Source organism: Symsagittifera roscoffensis, chromosome 3 (genome assembly GCF_963678635.1).
Source record: "Symsagittifera roscoffensis chromosome 3, txSymRosc1.1, whole genome shotgun sequence".
NCBI lineage: Eukaryota > Metazoa > Xenacoelomorpha > Acoela > Convolutidae > Symsagittifera > Symsagittifera roscoffensis.
In genome coordinates this window covers 53,368-74,983 of record NC_087064.1, presented here as the reverse complement: position 1 = coordinate 74,983, position 21,616 = coordinate 53,368, and the positions used below count along the sequence as shown (strand labels likewise).

At 34.3% G+C, this 21,616-nt stretch overlaps 1 protein-coding gene across 1 annotated transcript; it reads right to left on the bottom strand.

Annotated features, from left to right (window-relative positions):
- Window positions 1–2,482: 2,482 nt before the first annotated feature.
- Window positions 2,483–21,032, bottom strand: LOC134842163 (NEDD8 ultimate buster 1-like). Its single transcript, XM_063858378.1, has 4 exons — window positions 20,016–21,032; window positions 19,616–19,747; window positions 16,878–17,095; window positions 2,483–3,396 (listed from the first exon to the last, which is right to left on the bottom strand). Exons 1-4 carry the CDS (start codon window positions 21,004–21,006, stop codon window positions 2,866–2,868), a joined length of 1,872 nt encoding a protein of 623 aa, XP_063714448.1. The 5' UTR covers window positions 21,007–21,032; the 3' UTR covers window positions 2,483–2,865.
- Between the last annotated feature and the right edge of the window lie 584 nt (window positions 21,033–21,616).

Genomic DNA, 21,616 nt, shown 5'->3' with positions numbered 1-21,616 from the left:
TACTCGTGAGTCGTGCCGCATATGCTTCTGTTTTGAAGATATTGTTGGGTAGCCTGCCGATTGTCCTTGAGTGCCAGTGAACTGTCGTCCAATTTTCAATCTTGTCTCGTTTCACTCCAACTTGACCCATTGTTGATCGATCTTATTGGCTCGGATCTCGGTAGAGTTCCATCTGCAATACTACTGTCAATTTTCTGAATTTATTTGATTGGATTGGCCGCTTTTTATACAATCTCACCACAATGGTCGATGCTCTTATGAACCTCCACGTTAACCTTATGTGCAGAAGGTTTAATACATCGTGTAGTCGTTTGGATAAATCTGGCCGAAACAAAATCGTCATCCATTGTAACATTCTGATGAGTGTTCTCGCCCTTGCCACCATACTGTCTCAAATTGCCATCTCGCTATCAGCTGCAGGCATGTTTCCGAATCCCTGTATCGTCATTACGTCTAGCAATACAGGCTTCACTCCTAAGAGTCACTGTACGTCGCCACGCTAAGTCCCAGAAAATCGAAGTTCTCACACTTGATTATTCCCAGTTTTAGTCCGTCTAGTACTCTTTGAACACGATTCTCAAATTCTGTTGTCACGCTAAAGGAAAAACCATCCACTTGTACGATGAGCAATCCATCGCAGTGTTCATTTTCCACCGTCGAAAAGAAAAAACACTGTTGCGTCATACAATCGAAAAACTGCTGCGTATAAAGTCTAGTTGTCAGCGTTTCATACCATTCGTGCGCAGCATCATTCAACCCATATGACTCGACTAGTAGCTTACAGCTGTGAGTCTTTGGTATTCGTGCTTCTACTTGTTCTTCTCTTGATCCTTCTTGATTGGAGCAAGGCGTTTTTAATGTCATCTGTCATGGGTTCGCAGTCGTTTGACTTCGATATGAATGAGGCCAAATCACAAGCAGCTTTAGATGCGGTCGGCGCACATTTTTTTAAAGAGTAGACTTTATTCCTCTTGGTCACCTCATTTAGCTTTTTTTGAACCATCCATGGCCACTTTCCATATGTCCACAAAACGCGTTTTGAAAAATTCGTCTGCACAAGTCCCCCGCAACATGGTTAATGACCAGCTCGACAACTTTCATAAGATTCCATCCAAGTTCTTTAAGAAAATAATTTCCCGAGAAGACATTCTCATCACAGAAGCGAAGAACGACAAAAACAACTCTAGAAAGTTCAATAAGAAAAAATAGCAAGTATTCGATCTGCAACCCATTGCAATCAGGAGACTTTGAGTCTCACGCAATAACCACGTAGCCACGCACGCTTAACTACTGACAAACACAATTCACGAACAAAGCAGCTACATATGCAAATAAATTGTCAAAGTGATTGCACCTATTACAAATAGACACAATTTTGCAAGTAATAATTTGGGATATAACAAACTGAAGGCATCCACACTAATTCATGTAACAAATCGCAAAGCATACAGTCATATTATGTATAAAATATGCATTTCAAAAAGTGCCTGAAAAGTGGCACCAATATTTAGAAAAAACGGTTCTTAAAAATAGACTAAGCTGAAGCTAGTGTGAACACTAACCTTGATGAAGTAAACAAATATTGGCGGCTCAAATAAAACCAGGGACGGATTTAGGGGCGGGGGGTGGACGCCCTCCCCTCAGGGATGCGAGCCCCTGTCCGCCTAAAAGGTCCCCCCTTTGGACTATTTGAGATATCCGTTTTTGGTGACGGACTTTGAGCGAGGGAGAGCGCGCCAAAAACGCAATTTTTTTGGTCAAAATTTTTCAAAAGGTGCCTAAAAACGAGCAGAAAATTTGGCCAAAACAAGGACTTTTTAACGCTTTGTTAGAGCTTGAAAAATTAATTTGGTCATCTTAAAAATCCGCCTCCTCCCTCGAGAAAAACCTAGATCCGCCCCTGAATACAACTTATCCTCTTATCAGGCGCGGATCTAGGATTTTCCTTTATTAGTAGCCTGCTCTCGCTCGCTTTATATGCTCAAATTATACGCACGCTTTATATGCTCACTCGACCTATTCCGATTATTATTTGTAGTAAATGGAATAAAAGTTTTGAAAAGTTAAACACACCCGAAGTTTTCTCGACACTGAGAAATATTTTCGGATTTCTTTTTCAAATGTCGCTCGAAGAGGTGAAAACACAGCTGAGAGGTTAAAAAATAACAAATCGAAAAAAATCCTAGAGTCAAAATGCAGTCCAAATTGCTGGGCTCAAATCAATTATGAATGACTGAAATTACCGATTACTCGTGCGATAAGAACTCACTATATCGAGCCTCAATTATTCCCACTTGACCAATTGAACCATTTTCAAACCCCCACATCTTTACAAACAAAATCACAGGTAAATTTCTTTGTAATTTGAGCTCAACACAACAATATGTTTCAGATCGTATAAAAACATTTGTCAACAAGAATACTTAGCTAAGAGCCTAAACTTGACGGATTAAAACAGACACTATCACCGTCTTCGAAAGTCGAAACAATCAACACTCCATTGTTGCGCAGTTTATGTTAAAATAAAAACGCGTTCCAAACTTATTAATATGCGCTCGAATGCTTGTAGATGGCAAACTGCGACGCCTTGATGCATTCAAACAGTTTCTACTGTCACGTAGAGAAATCACAGAGGATAATACTTATTAACAAAATAAAACTAAATTAGAATTTAATAACTATTCAAAGATTTAAAATTCATAAAACAAATTATTTTCTATAGTCAGCACTGGAACCAATAAAACGACCAGAATTTTGTTGAGAAACTTTTAGACCTTTACATACGAGGAACCTTAACTGAGCTCACATTGGCTTCTTTGGGAAATGGCAAAAATTCTGGATGTTCTCATCTTGTATTTAGCACACTCAAACAGTTTGGAGAAGGGCCAAGTACTGTTCAATGTAAGGCAGTTCAGTTTTGAAGTCTAAATCTAGATAATCGTCTCCTTGTTCATTGCTCACTATTTCTTCCAGTTTCATCTGGGCTTCGTATTCTTCACTTCGAATCCTCTTCGAGTTCTTGATTTCCTCCTCGTCTTCAGTTCCCTCAGCCGGCAAACCCGACCACACATTTTCCACCATTCTTACTGTAATATCTTCTGTGTCCATTCTCTCCTTCGCCTCTGTCACACCATTTTGGCAAATGAAAAGCGCGATAGCTAGCTTCATACTGGAGGTGTTTTCTTCGCACAAACTTTTCAGCAAGCCAAGTTGGGTTTCGTCCACTCTGGCGTAATGTTGGCACAGCGATTCTGGATACAGCAAGGCTTTGTAATCGTTCTCTTCTAACACTCGAAGACATTCGTTAATGTTATTGCCGAATCGTTTCAACGCCAATTTGCTCGCAACTTTGCCGAACTTCATCGAAATTAAAGCTCTGTATTGTGGAACACTCACCTGAAAACGAATTTATATACATTTGTGATTATTTACGGATTTAATACTTACTAGCGCTTAACGCATCTCCGGTGCTTCGAATTCTTTAGACAGCTCATGAAAAACCGCATAAATTGGAAACAAAATCTGCAAACTTTTAGTGTACTCTGACTGCACCCAATTACAGGGTTGGTAATTTCAAACTTTTTAATTTTTTTAATTCCCATTTTAAAACTTGGGTTAATTAATTCCCATTGCAACCACTGCAGCCTCTGATAGCACCCTATTATACGGTTGGGAATTTCAAATTTCGTGTATTTTTAAACTTAAGATTCCCGACAAAAAATGAATAAATCATAAAAAAAACGTCTTATCTCAAAAACGAAAAGGATTTGAGCATTCATATTGGAGGCAAGATTTGAGAAGCCGGGGCATACGCTGACATTAAGGTTGTGTCTTCACCAAGTTGGTAGTTTCAAATTTTGCGAATTTCTTTGTAGATAATTTCTTGGAGAAATTTTGAAAAAAAAAAATCAAAAAAACGTACACCTCGGAAATTAAAATCATTTGAGCAGTCGCATGTGGCAAGATTTGTAACTCCTGAGAGTGCCCTGAGAGCACTAAACTACAGAGTCAGGAATTTCAAATTATCAAAAAATATATATTTAAATTTTCTCAATTTTTTTAAAGAAAAATCACAAACGTCATATCTCGAAAACTACAAAGATTTGAACAGACATACTTGGAGGCAAGATTTGCAACACCTTAGAGTAGCCTGACAGCATCCAACCACGGGGTTGGGAATGTCAAACTTAAAAAAATAATAAGTTTAGGTTTTCTGAAAGTTTTGAAACAATCTCAAAAAACGTCACATCTCGAAAACTGTAAGCATTTGAGCAGTCATATTTGGAGGCAAGATTCGCAATCCTCAATAGATAGAACTCTGACAGTACCCAACTACAGGGTTGAGAATTTCAAACTTTGAAGAAAAAAAATTAATTTATGTTTTCTAAAAAACTTTTGAAAAAATCACATAAAACGTCATATCTCGAAAACTACAAAGAATTGAGCAGTCATATTTGGAGGCGAGATTTCGCATATTTCGGAATCCTTGAGGATACTCTGGCAGAACCCAACTACAGAGTTGGCAATTTTAGCTTTTGAAAAAAAACTCATATAAGTTTCTGAAAATTTTTTGAAAAAATCACAAAAAATGTCATAACTCGAAAACTACAAGGATTTGAACAGTCATATTTGGAGGCAAGATTTGTAAATACTTAGAGTACTCCGACAGCACCCAACTACAGGGTTGGGAACTTCAAGTTTTGTAACTTATTTTGTTATTTGAAATTTCTGAAAATTTTTGAAAAAATCTCAAAAATCGTCTTATCTCGTTAACTAAAATGATTCGGGCATTCAAAATTGGAGGCCAAATTCGCAACTCCTAATTCGATATTGGACTGCTTAACTTAAACTCGGTAAAATAACCACTAAAATCAAACTTGAAAATCGAAAAAAATTCTTAACCATTGCAATATACGATATAGCTTAAACATGCAAAAATAATACGTTGAAAAAGCTTAAGCATGGCGAGATAGTGAAGCCCACATTTAAATATAACTAGCAATCGAAATTTTTCGACAACTCATGAAAAAAACCGCATACATTGGAAACAACATCTGCAAACTTTTAGTGTACTCTGACTGCACCCAGGTTTGGTAATTTCGAACTTTTAATTTTTTTTTAAATTCCCATTTTAAAAGCGTCATCTCGAAAACTTAATGGACGTCTGGAGAAATTTGGAAGCCAGATTTGCAACCACTGAGACTCCCTGAGAGCACCCTACTATAGGGTTAGGAATTCAAAATATTGTGAACTTTTTAAACCTAAGATTCCCGAAAAAAAAAATTGAAAAAAAAACATCTTTTCTCGGAAACTAAAAGGATTTGAGCATTCAAATTAAGAGGCAAGATTTGAGACACCTGGGTGTACGCTGACAATAAGGTTGTATCTTCGTCAAGTTAGTAGTTTCAAATTTTTTGAATTTCTTTGTACATAAGTTCTTTGAGAAATTTTAAAAAATCGAAAAAAGTCACATCTCGGAAACTAAAAGCATTTGAGCAGTCGCGTTTAGCAGTCGCATGTGGCAAGATTTAGAGTACCCTGACAACACCGAACTATAGAGTTGGGAATTTCAAATTTTGAAAAATAATTAATTTAAACTTTCTGAAAATTTTGAAAAAATCACAAAAAACGTCATAGCTCGAAAACTACAAAAAATTGAGCAGTCATACTTGGAGGTAAGGTTTGCAACCTTTGAGAGTACTCCGACAGGACCTAACTACAGGTTGGGAATTTCAGATTTTTAAAAAGTAATAATAATTTAAGTTTTCTGAAAAATTTTGAAAAAATCGCAAAAAAAAGTCATATCTCGAAAACTATTAGGATAATAACTGTCATATAGGGAGGCAGGATTTGTAACTCCTTAGAGTACTCTGAAAGGACCTAACAACAGGGTTGGGAATTTCAGATTTTTAAGAAAAAAAATAATTCAAGTTTTCTGAAAAATTTTGAAAAAATCACAAAAAACGTCATATCTCGAAAACTACAAGGATTTGAACAATCATATTTGGAGGCAAGATTTGTAACTCCTTAGAGTACTCCGACAGGACCTAACTACAGGGTTGGGAATTTCAGATTTTTTAAAACAAATATTAACTTAAATTTTCAGAAAAATTTTGAAAAAATCACAAAAACGTCATATCTCGAAAACTACAAGGATTTGAACAGTCATATTTGGAGGCAAGATTTGTATTACCTTAGAGTACTCCGACAGGACCTAACTACAGGGTTGGGAATTTCAGATTTTTTAAAACAAATATTAACTTAAATTTTCAGAAAAATTTTGAAAAAATCACAAAAACGTCATATCTCGAAAACTACAAGGATTTGAACAGTCATATTTGGAGGCAAGATTTGTATTACCTTAGAGTACTCCGACAGGACCTAACTACAGGGTTGGGAATTTCAGATTTTTAAAAACTAATAATAATTTAGGTTTTCAGAAAAATTTTGAAAAAATCACAAAAAACGTCATATCTCGAAAACTACAAGGATTTGAACAGTCATATTTGGAATCGAGATTTTTAACTCCTTAGAGTACTCTGACAAGACCTAACTACAGGGTTGGGAGATTTTTAAAGAAAAAAAATAATTTAAGTTTTCTGAAAAATTTTGAAAAAATCGCAAAAAACGTCATATCTCGAAAACTACAAGGATTTGAACAATCATATTTGGAGGCAAGATTTGTAACTCCTTAGAGTACTCCGACAGGACCTAACTACAGGGTTGGGAATTTCAGATTATTAAAAACAAATAATAACTTAAATTTTCAGAAAAATTTTGAAAAAATCACAAAAACGTCATATCTCGAAAACTACAAGGATTTGAACAGTCATATTTGGAGGCAAGATTTGTATTACCTTAGAGTACTCCGAAAGGACCTAACTACAGGGTTAGGAATTTCAGATTTTTAAAAACTAATAATAATTTAGGTTTTCAGAAAAATTTTGAAAAAATCGCAAAAAACGTCATATCTCGAAAACTACAAGGATTTGAACAGTCATATTTGGAATCGAGATTTTTAACTCCTTAGAGTACTCTGACAAGACCTAACTACAGGGTTGGGAGATTTTTAAAGAAAAAAAATAATTTAAGTTTTCTGAAAAATTTTGAAAAAATCGCAAAAAACGTCATATCTCGAAAACTACAAGGATTTGAACAATCATATTTGGAGGCAAGATTTGTAACTCCTTAGAGTACTCCGACAGGACCTAACTACAGGGTTGGGAATTTCAGATTATTAAAAACAAATAATAACTTAAATTTTCAGAAAAATTTTGAAAAAATCACAAAAACGTCATATCTCGAAAACTACAAGGATTTGAACAGTCATATTTGGAGGCAAGATTTGTATTACCTTAGAGTACTCCGAAAGGACCTAACTACAGGGTTAGGAATTTCAGATTTTTAAAAACTAATAATAATTTAGGTTTTCAGAAAAATTTTGAAAAAATCGCAAAAAACGTCATATCTCGAAAACTACAAGGATTTGAACAGTCATATTTGGAGGCAAGATTTGTAACTCCTTAGAGTACTCCGATAGGACCTAACTACAGGATTGGGAATTTCAGATTTTGCGAAAAAAAATTAATATAAGTTTTCTGAAAATTTTTTGAAAAAATCACAAAAAACGTCATATCTCGAAAACTACAAGGATTTGAACAGTCATATTTGGAATCGAGATTTGTAACTCCTTAGAGTACTCTGACAAGACCTAACTACAGGGTTGGGAATTTCAGATTTTTAAAGAAAAAAAATAATTTAAGTTTTCTGAAAAATTTTGAAAAAATCGCAAAAAACGTCATATCTCGAAAGATACAAGGATTTGAACAATCATATTTGGAGGCAAGATTTGTAATTCCTTAGAGTACTCCGACAGGACCTAACTACAGGGTTGGGAATTTCAGATTATTAAAAACAAATAATAACTTAAATTTTCCGAAAAATTTTGAAAAAATCACAAAAACGTCATATCTCGAAAACTACAAGGATTTGAACAGTCATATTTGGAGGCAAGATTTGTATTACCTTAGAGTACTCCGACAGGACCTAACTACAGGGTTGGGAATTTCAGATTTTTAAAAACTAATAATAATTTAGATTTTCAGAAAAATTTTGAAAAAATCGCAAAAAACGTCATATCTCGAAAACTACAAGGATTTGAACAGTCATATTTGGAGGCAAGATTTGTAACTCCTTAGAGTACTCCGACAGGACCTAACTACAGGGTTGGGAATTTCGGATTATTAAAAACAAATAATAACTTAAATTTTCAGAAAAATTTTGAAAAAATCACAAAAACGTCATATCTCGAAAACTACAAGGATTTGAACAGTCATATTTGGAGGCAAGATTTGTATTACCTTAGAGTACTCCGAAAGGACCTAACTACAGGGTTGGGAATTTCAGATTTTTAAAAACTAATAATAATTTAGGTTTTCAGAAAAATTTTGAAAAAATCGCAAAAAACGTCATATCTCGAAAACTACAAGGATTTGAACAGTCATATTTGGAGGCAAGATTTGTATTACCTTAGAGTACTCCGAAAGGACCTAACTACAGGGTTGGGAATTTCAGATTTTTAAAAACTAATAATAATTTAGGTTTTCAGAAAAATTTTGAAAAAATCGCAAAAAACGTCATATCTCGAAAACTACAAGGATTTGAACAGTCATATTTGGAGGCAAGATTTGTAACTCCTTAGAGTACTCCGATAGGACCTAACTACAGGATTGGGAAATTCAGATTTTGCGAAAAAAAATTAATATAAGTTTTCTGAAAATTTTTTGAAAAAATCACAAAAAACGTCATATCTCGAAAACTACAAGGATTTGAACAGTCATATTTGGAATCGAGATTTGTAACTCCTTAGAGTACTCTGACAAGACCTAACTACAGGGTTGGGAATTTCAGATTTTTAAAGAAAAAAAATAATTTAAGTTTTCTGAAAAATTTTGAAAAAATCACAAAAAACGTCATATCTCGAAAACTACAAGGATTTGAACAGTCATATTTGGAATCGAGATTTGTAACTCCTTAGAGTACTCTGACAAGACCTAACTACAGGGTTGGGAATTTCAGATTTTTAAAGAAAAAAAATAATTTAAGTTTTCTGAAAAATTTTGAAAAAATCGCAAAAACGTCATATCTCGAAAGATACAAGGATTTGAACAATCATATTTGGAGGCAAGATTTGTAACTCCTTAGAGTACTCCGACAGGACCTAACTACAGGGTTGGGAATTTCAGAGTATTAAAAACAAATAATAACTTAAATTTTCAGAAAAATTTGGAAAAAATCACAAAAAACGTCATATCTCGAAAACTACAAGGATTTGAACAGTCATATTTGGAGGCAAGATTTGTATTACCTTAGAGTACTCCGACAGGACCTAACTACAGGGTTGGGAATTTCAGATTTTTAAAAACTAATAATAATTTAGGTTTTCAGAAAAATTTTGAAAAAATCGCAAAAAACGTCATATCTCGAAAACTACAAGGATTTGAACAGTCATATTTGGAGGCAAGATTTGTAACTCCTTAGAGTACTCCGATAGGACCTAACTACAGGACTGGTAATTTCAGATTTTGCGAAAAAAATTAATATAAGTTTTCTGAAAATTTTTTGAAAAAATCACAAAAAACGTCATATCTCGAAAACTACAAGGATTTGAACAGTCATATTTGGAATCGAGATTTGTAACTCCTTAGAGTACTCTGACAAGACCTAACTACAGGGTTGGGAATTTCAGATTTTTAAAGAAAAAAAATAATTTAAGTTTTCTGAAAAATTTTGAAAAAATCGCAAAAAACGTCATATCTCGAAAGATACAAGGATTTGAACAATCATATTTGGAGGCAAGATTTGTAACTCCTTAGAGTACTCCGACAGGACCTAACTACAGGGTTGGGAATTTCAGAGTATTAAAAACAAATAATAACTTAAATTTTCAGAAAAATTTGGAAAAAATCACAAAAAACGTCATATCTCGAAAACTACAAGGATTTGAACAGTCATATTTGGAGGCAAGATTTGTATTACCTTAGAGTACTCCGACAGGACCTAACTACAGGGTTGGGAATTTCAGATTTTTAAAAACTAATAATAATTTAGGTTTTCAGAAAAATTTTGAAAAAATCGCAAAAAACGTCATATCTCGAAAACTACAAGGATTTGAACAGTCATATTTGGAGGCAAGATTTGTAACTCCTTAGAGTACTCCGATAGGACCTAACTACAGGACTGGTAATTTCAGATTTTGCGAAAAAAATTAATATAAGTTTTCTGAAAATTTTTTGAAAAAATCACAAAAAACGTCATATCTCGAAAACTACAAGGATTTGAACAGTCATATTTGGAATCGAGATTTGTAACTCCTTAGAGTACTCTGACAAGACCTAACTACAGGGTTGGGAATTTCAGATTTTTAAAGAAAAAAAATAATTTAAGTTTTCTGAAAAATTTTGAAAAAATCGCAAAAAACGTCATATCTCGAAAGATACAAGGATTTGAACAATCATATTTGGAGGCAAGATTTGTAACTCCTTAGAGTACTCCGACAGGACCTAACTACAGGGTTGGGAATTTCAGAGTATTAAAAACAAATAATAACTTAAATTTTCAGAAAAATTTGGAAAAAATCACAAAAAACGTCATATCTCGAAAACTACAAGGATTTGAACAGTCATATTTGGAGGCAAGATTTGTATTACCTTAGAGTACTCCGACAGGACCTAACTACAGGGTTGGGAATTTCAGATTTTTAAAAACTAATAATAATTTAGGTTTTCAGAAAAATTTTGAAAAAATCGCAAAAAACGTCATATCTCGAAAACTACAAGGATTTGAACAGTCATATTTGGAGGCAAGATTTGTAACTCCTTAGAGTACTCCGATAGGACCTAACTACAGGACTGGTAATTTCAGATTTTGCGAAAAAAATTAATATAAGTTTTCTGAAAATTTTTTGAAAAAATCACAAAAAACGTCATATCTCGAAAACTACAAGGATTTGAACAGTCATATTTGGAATCGAGATTTGTAACTCCTGAGAGTACTCTGACAAGACCTAACTACAGGGTTGGGAATTTCAGATTTTTAAAGAAAAAAAATAATTTAAGTTTTCTGAAAAATTTTGAAAAAATCGCAAAAAACGTCATATCTCGAAAACTACAAGGATTTGAACAATCATATTTGGAGGCAAGATTTGTAACTCCTTAGAGTACTCCGACAGGACCTAACTACAGGGTTGGGAATTTCAGATTATTGAAAACAAATAATAACTTAAATTTTCAGAAAAATTTTGAAAAAATCACAAAAACGTCATATCTCGAAAACTACAAGGATTTGAACAGTCATATTTGGAGGCAAGATTTGTATTACCTTAGAGTACTCCGACAGGACCTAACTACAGGGTTGGGAATTTCAGATTTTTAAAAACTAATAAATATTAAGGTTTTCAGAAAAATTTTGAAAAAATCGCAAAAAACGTCATATCTCGAAAACTACAAGGATTTGAACAGTCATATTTGGAGGCAAGATTTGTAACTCCTTAGAGTACTCCGATAGGACCTAACTACAGGATTGGGAATTTCAGATTTTGCGAAAAAAATTAATATAAGTTTTCTGAAAATTTTTTGAAAAAATCACAAAAAACGTCATATCTCGAAAACTACAAGGATTTGAACAGTCATATTTGGAATCGAGATTTGTAACTCCTGAGAGTACTCTGACAAGACCTAACTACAGGGTTGGGAATTTCAAATTTTTAAAGAAAAAAAATAATTTAAGTTTTCTGAAAAATTTTGAAAAAATCGCAAAAAACGTCATATCTCGAAAACTACAAGGATTTGAACAATCATATTTGGAGGCAAGATTTGTAACTCCTTAGAGTACTCCGACAGGACCTAACTACAGGGTTGGGAATTTCAGATTATTAAAAACAAATAATAACTTAAATTTTCAGAAAAATTTTGAAAAAATCACAAAAACGTCATATCTCGAAAACTACAAGGATTTGAACAGTCATATTTGGAGGCAAGATTTGTATTACCTTAGAGTACTCCGAAAGGACCTAACTACAGGGTTGGGAATTTCAGATTTTTAAAAACTAATAATAATTTAGGTTTTCAGAAAAATATTGAAAAAATCGCAAAAAACGTCATATCTCGAAAACTACAAGGATTTGAACAGTCATATTTGGAGGCAAGATTTGTAACTCCTTAGAGTACTCCGATAGGACCTAACTACAGGATTGGGAAATTCAGATTTTGCGAAAAAAAATTAATATAAGTTTTCTGAAAATTTTTTGAAAAAATCACAAAAAACGTCATATCTCGAAAACTACAAGGATTTGAACAGTCATATTTGGAATCGAGATTTGTAACTCCTTAGAGTACTCTGACAAGACCTAACTACAGGGTTGGGAATTTCAGATTTTTAAAGAAAAAAAATAATTTAAGTTTTCTGAAAAATTTTGAAAAAATCGCAAAAAACGTCATATCTCGAAAACTACAAGGATTTGAACAATCATATTTGGAGGCAAGATTTGTAACTCCTTAGAGTACTCCGACAGGACCTAACTACAGGGTTGGGAATTTCAGATTATTAAAAACAAATAATAACTTAAATTTTCAGAAAAATTTTGAAAAAATCACAAAAACGTCATATCTCGAAAACTACAAGGATTTGAACAGTCATATTTGGAGGCAAGATTTGTATTACCTTAGAGTACTCCGATAGGACCTAACTACAGGATTGGGAAATTCAGATTTTGCGAAAAAAAATTAATATAAGTTTTCTGAAAATTTTTTGAAAAAATCACAAAAAACGTCATATCTCGAAAACTACAAGGATTTGAACAGTCATATTTGGAATCGAGATTTGTAACTCCTTAGAGTACTCTGACAAGACCTAACTACAGGGTTGGGAATTTCAGATTTTTAAAGAAAAAAAATAATTTAAGTTTTCTGAAAAATTTTGAAAAAATCGCAAAAAACGTCATATCTCGAAAACTACAAGGATTTGAACAATCATATTTGGAGGCAAGATTTGTAACTCCTTAGAGTACTCCGACAGGACCTAACTACAGGGTTGGGAATTTCAGATTATTAAAAACAAATAATAACTTAAATTTTCAGAAAAATTTTGAAAAAATCACAAAAACGTCATATCTCGAAAACTACAAGGAATTGAACAGTCATATTTGGAGGCAAGATTTGTATTACCTTAGAGTACTCCGACAGGACCTAACTACAGGGTTGGGAATTTCAGATTTTTAAAAACTAATAATAATTTAGGTTTTCAGAAAAATTTTGAAAAAATCGCAAAAAACGTCATATCTCGAAAACTACAAGGATTTGAACAGTCATATTTGGAGGCAAGATTTGTAACTCCTTAGAGTACTCCGATAGGACCTAACTACAGGATTGGGAATTTCAGATTTTGCGAAAAAAATTAATATAAGTTTTCTGAAAATTTTTTGAAAAAATCACAAAAAACGTCATATCTCGAAAACTACAAGGATTTGAACAGTCATATTTGGAATCGAGATTTGTAACTCCTGAGAGTACTCTGACAAGACCTAACTACAGTGTTGGGAATTTCAGATTTTTAAAGAAAAAAATTAATTTAAGTTTTCTGAAAAATTTTGAAAAAATCGCAAAAAAACGTCATATCTCAAAAACTACAAGGATTTGAACAATCATATTTGGAGGCAAGATTTGTAACTCCTTAGAGTACTCCGACAGGACTTAACTACAGGGTTGGGAACTTCAGATTATTGAAAACAAATAATAACTTAAATTTTCAGAAAAATTTTGAAAAAATCACAAAAACGTCATATCTCGAAAACTACAAGGATTTGAACAGTCATATTTGGAGGCAAGATTTGTATTACCTTAGAGTACTCCGACAGGACCTAACTACAGGGTTGGGAATTTCAGATTTTTAAAAACTAATAATAATTAAGGTTTTCAGAAAAATTTTGAAAAAATCGCAAAAAACGTCATATCTCGAAAACTACAAGGATTTGAACAGTCATATTTGGAGGCAAGATTTGTAACTCCTTAGAGTACTCCGATAGGACCTAACTACAGGATTGGGAATTTCAGATTTTGCGAAAAAAAATTAATATAAGTTTTCTGAAAATTTTTTGAAAAAATCACAAAAAACGTCATATCTCGAAAACTACAAGGATTTGAACAGTCATATTTGGAATCGAGATTTGTAACTCCTTAGAGTACTCTGACAAGATCTAACTACAGGGTTGGGAATTTCAGATTTTTTAAGAAAAAAAATAATTTAAGTTTTCTGAAAAATTTTGAAAAAATCGCAAAAAACGTCCTATCTCGAAAACTACAAGGATTTGAACAAACATATTTGGAGGCAAGATTTGTAACTCCTTAGAGTACTCCGACAGGACCTAACTACAGGGTTGGGAATTTCAGATTATTAAAAACAAATAATAACTTAAATTTTCAGAAAAATTTTGAAAAAATCACAAAAACGTCATATCTCGAAAACTACAAGGATTTGAACAGTCATATTTGGAGGCAAGATTTGTATTACCTTAGAGTACTCCGACAGGACCTAACTACAGGGTTGGGAATTTCAGATTTTTAAAAACTAATAATAATTTAGGTTTTCAGAAAAATTTTGAAAAAATCGCAAAAAACGTCATATCTCGAAAACTACAAGGATTTGAACAGTCAAATTTGGAGGCAAGATTTGTAACTCCTTAGAGTACTCCGATAGGACCTAACTACAGGATTGGGAATTTCAGATTTTGCGAAAAAAAATTAATATAAGTTTTCTGAAAAATTTTTGAAAAAATCACAAAAAACGTCATATCTCGAAAACTACAAGGATTTGAACAGTCATATTTCGAATCGAGATTTGTAACTCCTTAGAGTACTCTGACAAGACCTAACTACAGGGTTGGGAATTTCAGATTTTTAAAGAAAAAAAATAATTTAAGTTTTCTGAAAAATTTTGAAAAAATCGCAAAAAACGTCATATCTCGAAAACTACAAGGATTTGAACAATCATATTTGGAGGCAAGATTTGTAACTCCTTAGAGTACTCCGACAGGACCTAACTACATGGCTGGGAATTTCAGATTTTTAAAAACTAATAATAATTTAAATTTTCAGAAAAATTTTGAAAAAATCACAAAAACGTCATATCTCGAAAACTACAAGGATTTGAACAGTCATATTTGGAGGCAAGATTTGTATTTCCTTAGAGTACTCCGACAGGACTTAAGTACAGGGTTGGGAATTTCAGATTTTTTATAACTTATAATTACTTAAGTTTTCAGAAAAAATTTAAAAAAATCGCAAAAAACGTCATATCTCGAAAACTACAAGGATTTGAACAGTCATATTTGGAGGCAAGATTTGTAACTCCTTACAGTACTCCGATAGGACCTAACTACAGGGTTGGGAATTTCAGATTTTTAAAAACTAATAATAATTTAAGTTTTCTGAAAAATTTTGAAAGAATCGCAAAAAACGTCATATCTCGAAAACTACAAGGATTTGAACAGTCATATTTGGAGGCAAGATTTGTAACTCCTTAGAGTACTCTGACAGGACCCAACTACAGGGTTGGGAACTTCAAGTTTTGTAACTTATTTTGTTATTTGAAATTTTTGAAAAAATCTCAAAAATCGTCTTATCTCGTTAACTAAAATGATTCGGGCATTCAAAATTGGAGGCCAAATTCGCAACCCCTAATTCGATATTGGACTGCTTAACTTAAACTCGGTAAAATAACCACTAAAATCAAATTTGAAAATCGAAAAAAAAATTCTTAACCATTGCAATATACGATATAGCTTAAACATGCAAAAATAATACGTTGAAAAAGCTTAAGCATGGCGAGATAGTGAAGCCCGCATTTAAAGATATAATAGATACGTTGAAATATAATACGTTGGAGGCCAAATTTGCAACCCCTTGGTGAATCCGGACAGCATCCCAATATTGGGCTGCTTATTTTAAAACTGACAGTACCCAACTACAGGGTTGGTAACTTCAGGTTTTCAAAATTATTTTGTAATTTGAGTTTTCAGAAAATTTTTGAAAAAATCACCAAAATCGTCTCATCTCGTTAACTAAAAAACAATTGGGCCATTCAAAATTGGAGGCCAAATTTGCAACCCCTTGGTAAATCCGGACAGCATCCCAAAATTGGGCTGCTTATTTTAAACTCGGTGAAATAACGACTAAAATAAAACTGGAAAACCGAAGAACAAAATCTTAACCATTGCAATATACGATATAGCTTAAACGTGCAAAAATAATACGTTGAAAAAGCTTAAACATGGCGAGATAGTGAAGCCCGCATTTAAATATATAATATATTTGTAGACTGCACTTTCAAACTAAGTAACACCAATTTTGACATGGAAATTTTTCATCAAAGTTATTTACTGTTCGAGCATATGATTCATTTCCTTCATCTTTCGTCGAAGAGTAATTAATAATTGATCGCTATTAGGTGTCTGCACCACCCTCTAAGTTCCACCAGTGAGCGTAAAAAGCATCCACCTAAGGATAGCACTAATACTATTCAATGCCTTTCTAATACTCACTCAATCTCAGCGCGAATTATACAGTTTGACAGATGATAAGGCCACGACAGAAACCAACCTATAAATGATGAGATCACAACTGTATGGAGAACTGCAATGTTACGATCCAAACAACTTTCCTCTCATCTAGTTTTTCAGGGATAGGAAACATTGAGTCATGAATAAACAACGCGCACAGTTTATAGTGGCTCTCAACACCAGCAAGATCAAGATTGCCGCGCTAGGATAGTGTAAAGTTAAATTGACACTGAAACACATTCTGCATTCAGATTAGAGTACTCACTGGATTTCCTGCCAAGGTGACCCCCAGTTTCTCCTGCAACACCTTCCTATCTCTCTCCTCCCGCAACTCCTTCTTCACTTTCGCACCCCTCTCCCTCTCCCCCAAGGCATAGTCCACAGCCACACTCACTTGGTTGTCGCTGTTGCGAAGTGCTAGCCGACACTCTTTCTCCTCAAAGCCCAATAGCATCATGTCCGACAGCTTTAACTCGTCCACCGCTGCCAAAACAGAGAATTATTATCAAGAAATGAACTTCCTCTTCGCATGCATACACAAAATAATCACAGACAACACAATTGGAAACCAATTCTTCCCGTGCTTCCTCAAACCACTTCAATTTTCAACCACAAAGATATGATGAAAACTTAAAAGAGTTGAAGTTTTGAAAAAAAAATATTATACTTTTTTAAATTCACTGTTCACAAGCAGTGTAAGTCCAAATGGACTAAAATTCCAACTAGAAATGTCTTTCACAAATCGCCTCAAGTTATGACCAAATAATGGAGTGAAAATTTCAAAAAAGATGAATCTTTGAAAAGCAAGACATAAAATCAACCACACAGTGATTAAAATTGTATCTAGTAACGAGTTGAGACCGAACGCATAAACTGCCTCCATTCAATTTGAAATTCTTTCTCAGCCCAATTAATTTGCTTCAAACTCGTTAATAGAACCAAATACCACGCAAAAATTATCGCAAATTGGCGTTAATTATCCAAAACTAACAATTTTAAATGATCATAAATAAATTAAAATACTCGCAGGTGAAATATTACTTTAAAGCCCAGCACATTGATATCCTTCAGTCGTCACACTAATTTAGAAAAAGATGGATGAACGCCGTTAAGATAACACATTCGATTCAGAAATGACTGCGTGGCTAAAAGCTTGATCATGAAAGTAAGCTATTATCATTTTTAAAGACACTTGAGTCGAAATTAGTCGAAATCAATTGGAAAAAACGTCACTAAAATTGTTATGCGTATAGATGGAGTGGAGTTCATATTGAACCATTTCAAGAAACAATATTGTTAGTGAACTGAAACAAATTTTATCAAGCGGTAAATGCGCAGTTAATACTTTGGTAGATGAACGTTGCCCGAAAAAACATCACTAAAACTTAGACCTATGAAGACTTTGAATCTCCTTTTACACCTCCACCCCCTGAAGGAAACACATACCAGAGTTTTGTTCATCCAGGACGTAAAAATGAAGACGAAGAAATCTTAAACCATAGGTGTCAAAAACTTTTTTTTAAATATAAAATCATAGGTATATTTACAAATACAGGAATAAGCCAAAATCCACTGTATATTGAAATCAAAATAAAAAGCCATGAATTGGAAACTTAGCCGACAAAAGTAAGAAGCACAATGATACACAGAGTCGAAGCTGCGCTTCGCAAACACTAGCGAGACCACGACAAAGCAGCTTTATATAGTGAAAAAAGAAAAAAATAGAAAGAAGGGCTCTTTTTCCGTCCCCCACCTCAGATAAGCATCAGTTTTATGGTGTAACGAGAGGTTTTTCAAGGTTAAATAGGAGGACCGATTGAGTTTTTCGTAGCATTATTAGTCTGTATGCCAATTGTTGAAGCAAGCGGACATTGTGAACAAAATAATTACTAGAAAAAACTCACAGGTGGGGAGGGGGCGGGGGAGAAAGAGCCGAAATAAGCCACGAATTAGTTAACTTTCGCTACGTATTAGCTTCGAACCTGCGACCTCGAGACTTGGAGTCTCGTGCCATTCCCTCTCGGCCACGAACGCTTAACGATCGGCAAAAACTAGTCACAAATAAAGCAGCTACATATGCTAATAACATGCCAATGGAATGCAGCAAAAGAGGTACCAAATACAAATAGACCCAATCTTGCAAGTAAAAATTTGGAAAATAAAAAACTTAAGACATCCACACTAACTTTGCATGGAATAGAAGAGAATAAAGCCACATTGTATAATTTATGCGATTCAACAAATTGCCAGTTATACTGAATTCGAAAATTTCTGAAATCGAGTTACTATGATTTTATGTTGTTTGAAACAAATAGCTTTTTCGGCTCATTTGAGCAATAAAAAAGCATCAACTGTGTTAACTTATTACTATTCGAATGTCAAAGCACATACTATCAAAAAAGCTGTAAAGAAGCCACCAAAAGTGGCACCAGTATTTGCGACATAGATTAGAAACAAAACAGAATAGCCGTACTATTACACTAACGCTCACTGAAGGTCGTTGTGTACTAAAAAAGTCAATCAAATATTTTTCAGGGAATTTTTCGAACTTGAAAAAAAACCGGCTCTCGGTCGAAATCAAACACATCTTTTTCGTGCTAGAGGCTAAATGTGCACGAATTAATGCGATTCATTAAATTTATTGAAATACGTGACAGCTTTTGAGCAAATTTTCGGTTAGCAATGTTCAGTACCTGATTGCAATACTCTTCTTGATGGCACTGGTTAAAAAAAATAGCAGGGGGTAAAAAAGGAAATTAACCTGTTTTAAATGACCTTTCAAATGTAATCTAAAACTCAATGAAATGTTTCAGTGGACCTTTTGTTCCATACTTTTCACTTCAAAACACCCAGTTGATTTAACAAGCGACTAGGTTTTTTGAATACGCAAGATTCAGGGTTCAGTAGAGACTTGTTTTTAATAGACTAGGTAAGATTGTTAGTTGGGAACAAACCATATGATGACTTAAGTTTATTGGAAGTGATTACAGCTTCCCCACAAACCTAGTTTGTTGACCAGATTGAGGGCTTCTGTCAGACTGTTCCGACTGTCTTTGTATCTCTTCAGATAGAAAAACACCACTCCCTTCAGCAGATGTAGACGCACAAACAGTGCCTTCTCTTGGGAACACTTGCCTGAAAAAAAAAACAACTTGAAATATATCACACTTCAAAACGCGTTACATAAAATGCACCTAAAAAAACTCTCAGTATGATTTTATCACCAAACTATCACAATCGCATTAGAAGATCCGTTTATGTAGTGAGATGTGCACGCTTGATTTTTAAAATATAAAAGACGGCAAACATGGAAGCTCGGCTCGATCAAAAAGGATCAAGTTTCCAGTCTCCTTTAGCATTTCTGCAATTTAATCACTGAAAAGGAGAAATGGATTAAATTCACCTTTGATCAGTTCGACTCGCATCAAATTGGGACCAAAGGTCTTCTCCAACTTCTCTTCGCTCATCTGCAGTCTGGTCAGCGCATCCGGCAGCTGATCCACACTTTCCAGTCTCAAATAACACCACACAATGTCCAGCTGCAACAGCGCGTAGTTATCCACCATCTCAAGCAGCGAACTCGTACACTGTCTGAAATCCTCGTCCGCCTCCAGAAATGTGAACAAAGCGTCAGAAAACTGCCCTTTTCCCATCATTTTCTTTCCTTGCTCCACTAACGTCATTGCGACAGTAAGCGACTTCCGTTCTGATTTTCCCATCTGAATCGGCTTGCCATTTTGGTCCAGGATTTCCAGTTTGTATTCCTGCATCGAAGTTGATCCCTTGTTGCGCGATGATAGCACCTCGGCTGCGTCTCGAACTGACGATGTTCCACTTCGCAGATTATCCATTTTCACAACTGCATCATTTTCAGTCTGTGAAATAAACGCTAACACTAGCGAGTTTTTCGTCAGCGGTAAGTTGGACAATCGGTCTGTATGTTGTATGATATGACCTTTGAATATTAGCTTGACGAGATACTTATTTAGGTTGTGTTCTGATATGTCTATTTGTGATAAAATTGTTCTGATCAAATCCAACCCTGTTAACAATTTATCAATATTAATTACTATCCTCTTCGCTATTTCACCATCCATCTTTACATTACTCGAGCATGCCAGCTTCACTGACAGTTGCATTACATTTTCGTTAGCTTCATTGTTTTGGGGTTGACACTGACTTGGCGAATTGACACCTTGCAGACGTTCTTTCACATCTCTTTGAAAAATCAAGACGGCATCAATGATAGACTCTTTCGAACATTCAGAAGTGACACATGCCATGAGTTTGTCAATCAGTTCATCCGGAATATTTTCATCCCACTCCCAGATTTTGATAGCATGTAAGCGCATGTAGTCCCGCACAACCAAATCCAAATTGAGCACCCTTGACATAACTGATTAGTCCTCAATATTTACAATCATCTGAAACAAACCCACCCAGCTATTCCCTCTTTGTTTTCTGTACATAACCTAGTGAAGATATCACGACATTTCAGACATCACTATTTAAGTTAGCTTGAAATTGAGACATTCCAATTATACATGAGACAATGCAGCCAGACAAATATGATCGATGTCGATCCCTTCAACTGCTGGAGCATGGGCGCTTGGCGACTATTCGCCAACAACTAAATAATCGCATCAAGATGTTTTTATAAGCTTATCACTTCTACACTATTTTATAGGGAGGAAGCGGAGCTTCGCACCACTTGTGATAGCATGTAATCTCAGCCGGCATGAAATGAAACTGAAAGCCACTGAAAAAATTGATCTACCAAAATTTTCTAACGATTGTTTTGAATGAAATTGTTTCGGAAGAAAACATGCCAGGATATCGAAGGCAAGAAAACTTTCGAGGGTCGACCCACGCTAAGCCGATAACGAAACTGTGGACAAAAAAAATTCAAGCTATAAGTTTTTAAAGTGAAAGTTTCTGAAACAACGAAAAGCACTAAAAACACTTCGCCCTTGAAACTGCGCAACAGAAATTGAATAAACCGAT

Excerpts from the sequence above, each read along its gene's own strand:
- LOC134842163 (XM_063858378.1), bottom strand. The coding sequence starts at position 21,006 with ATGTCAAGGGTGCTCAATTTGGATTTGGTTGTGCGGGACTACATGCGC. Across the intron at positions 17,096-19,615 it reads CAATCTGGTCAACAAACTAG|CGGTGGACGAGTTAAAGCTG; the intron begins GTTTGTGGGGAA and ends CTGTTTTGGCAG. Across the intron at positions 3,397-16,877 it reads TCACCTTGGCAGGAAATCCA|GTGAGTGTTCCACAATACAG; the intron begins GTGAGTACTCTA and ends ATTCGTTTTCAG.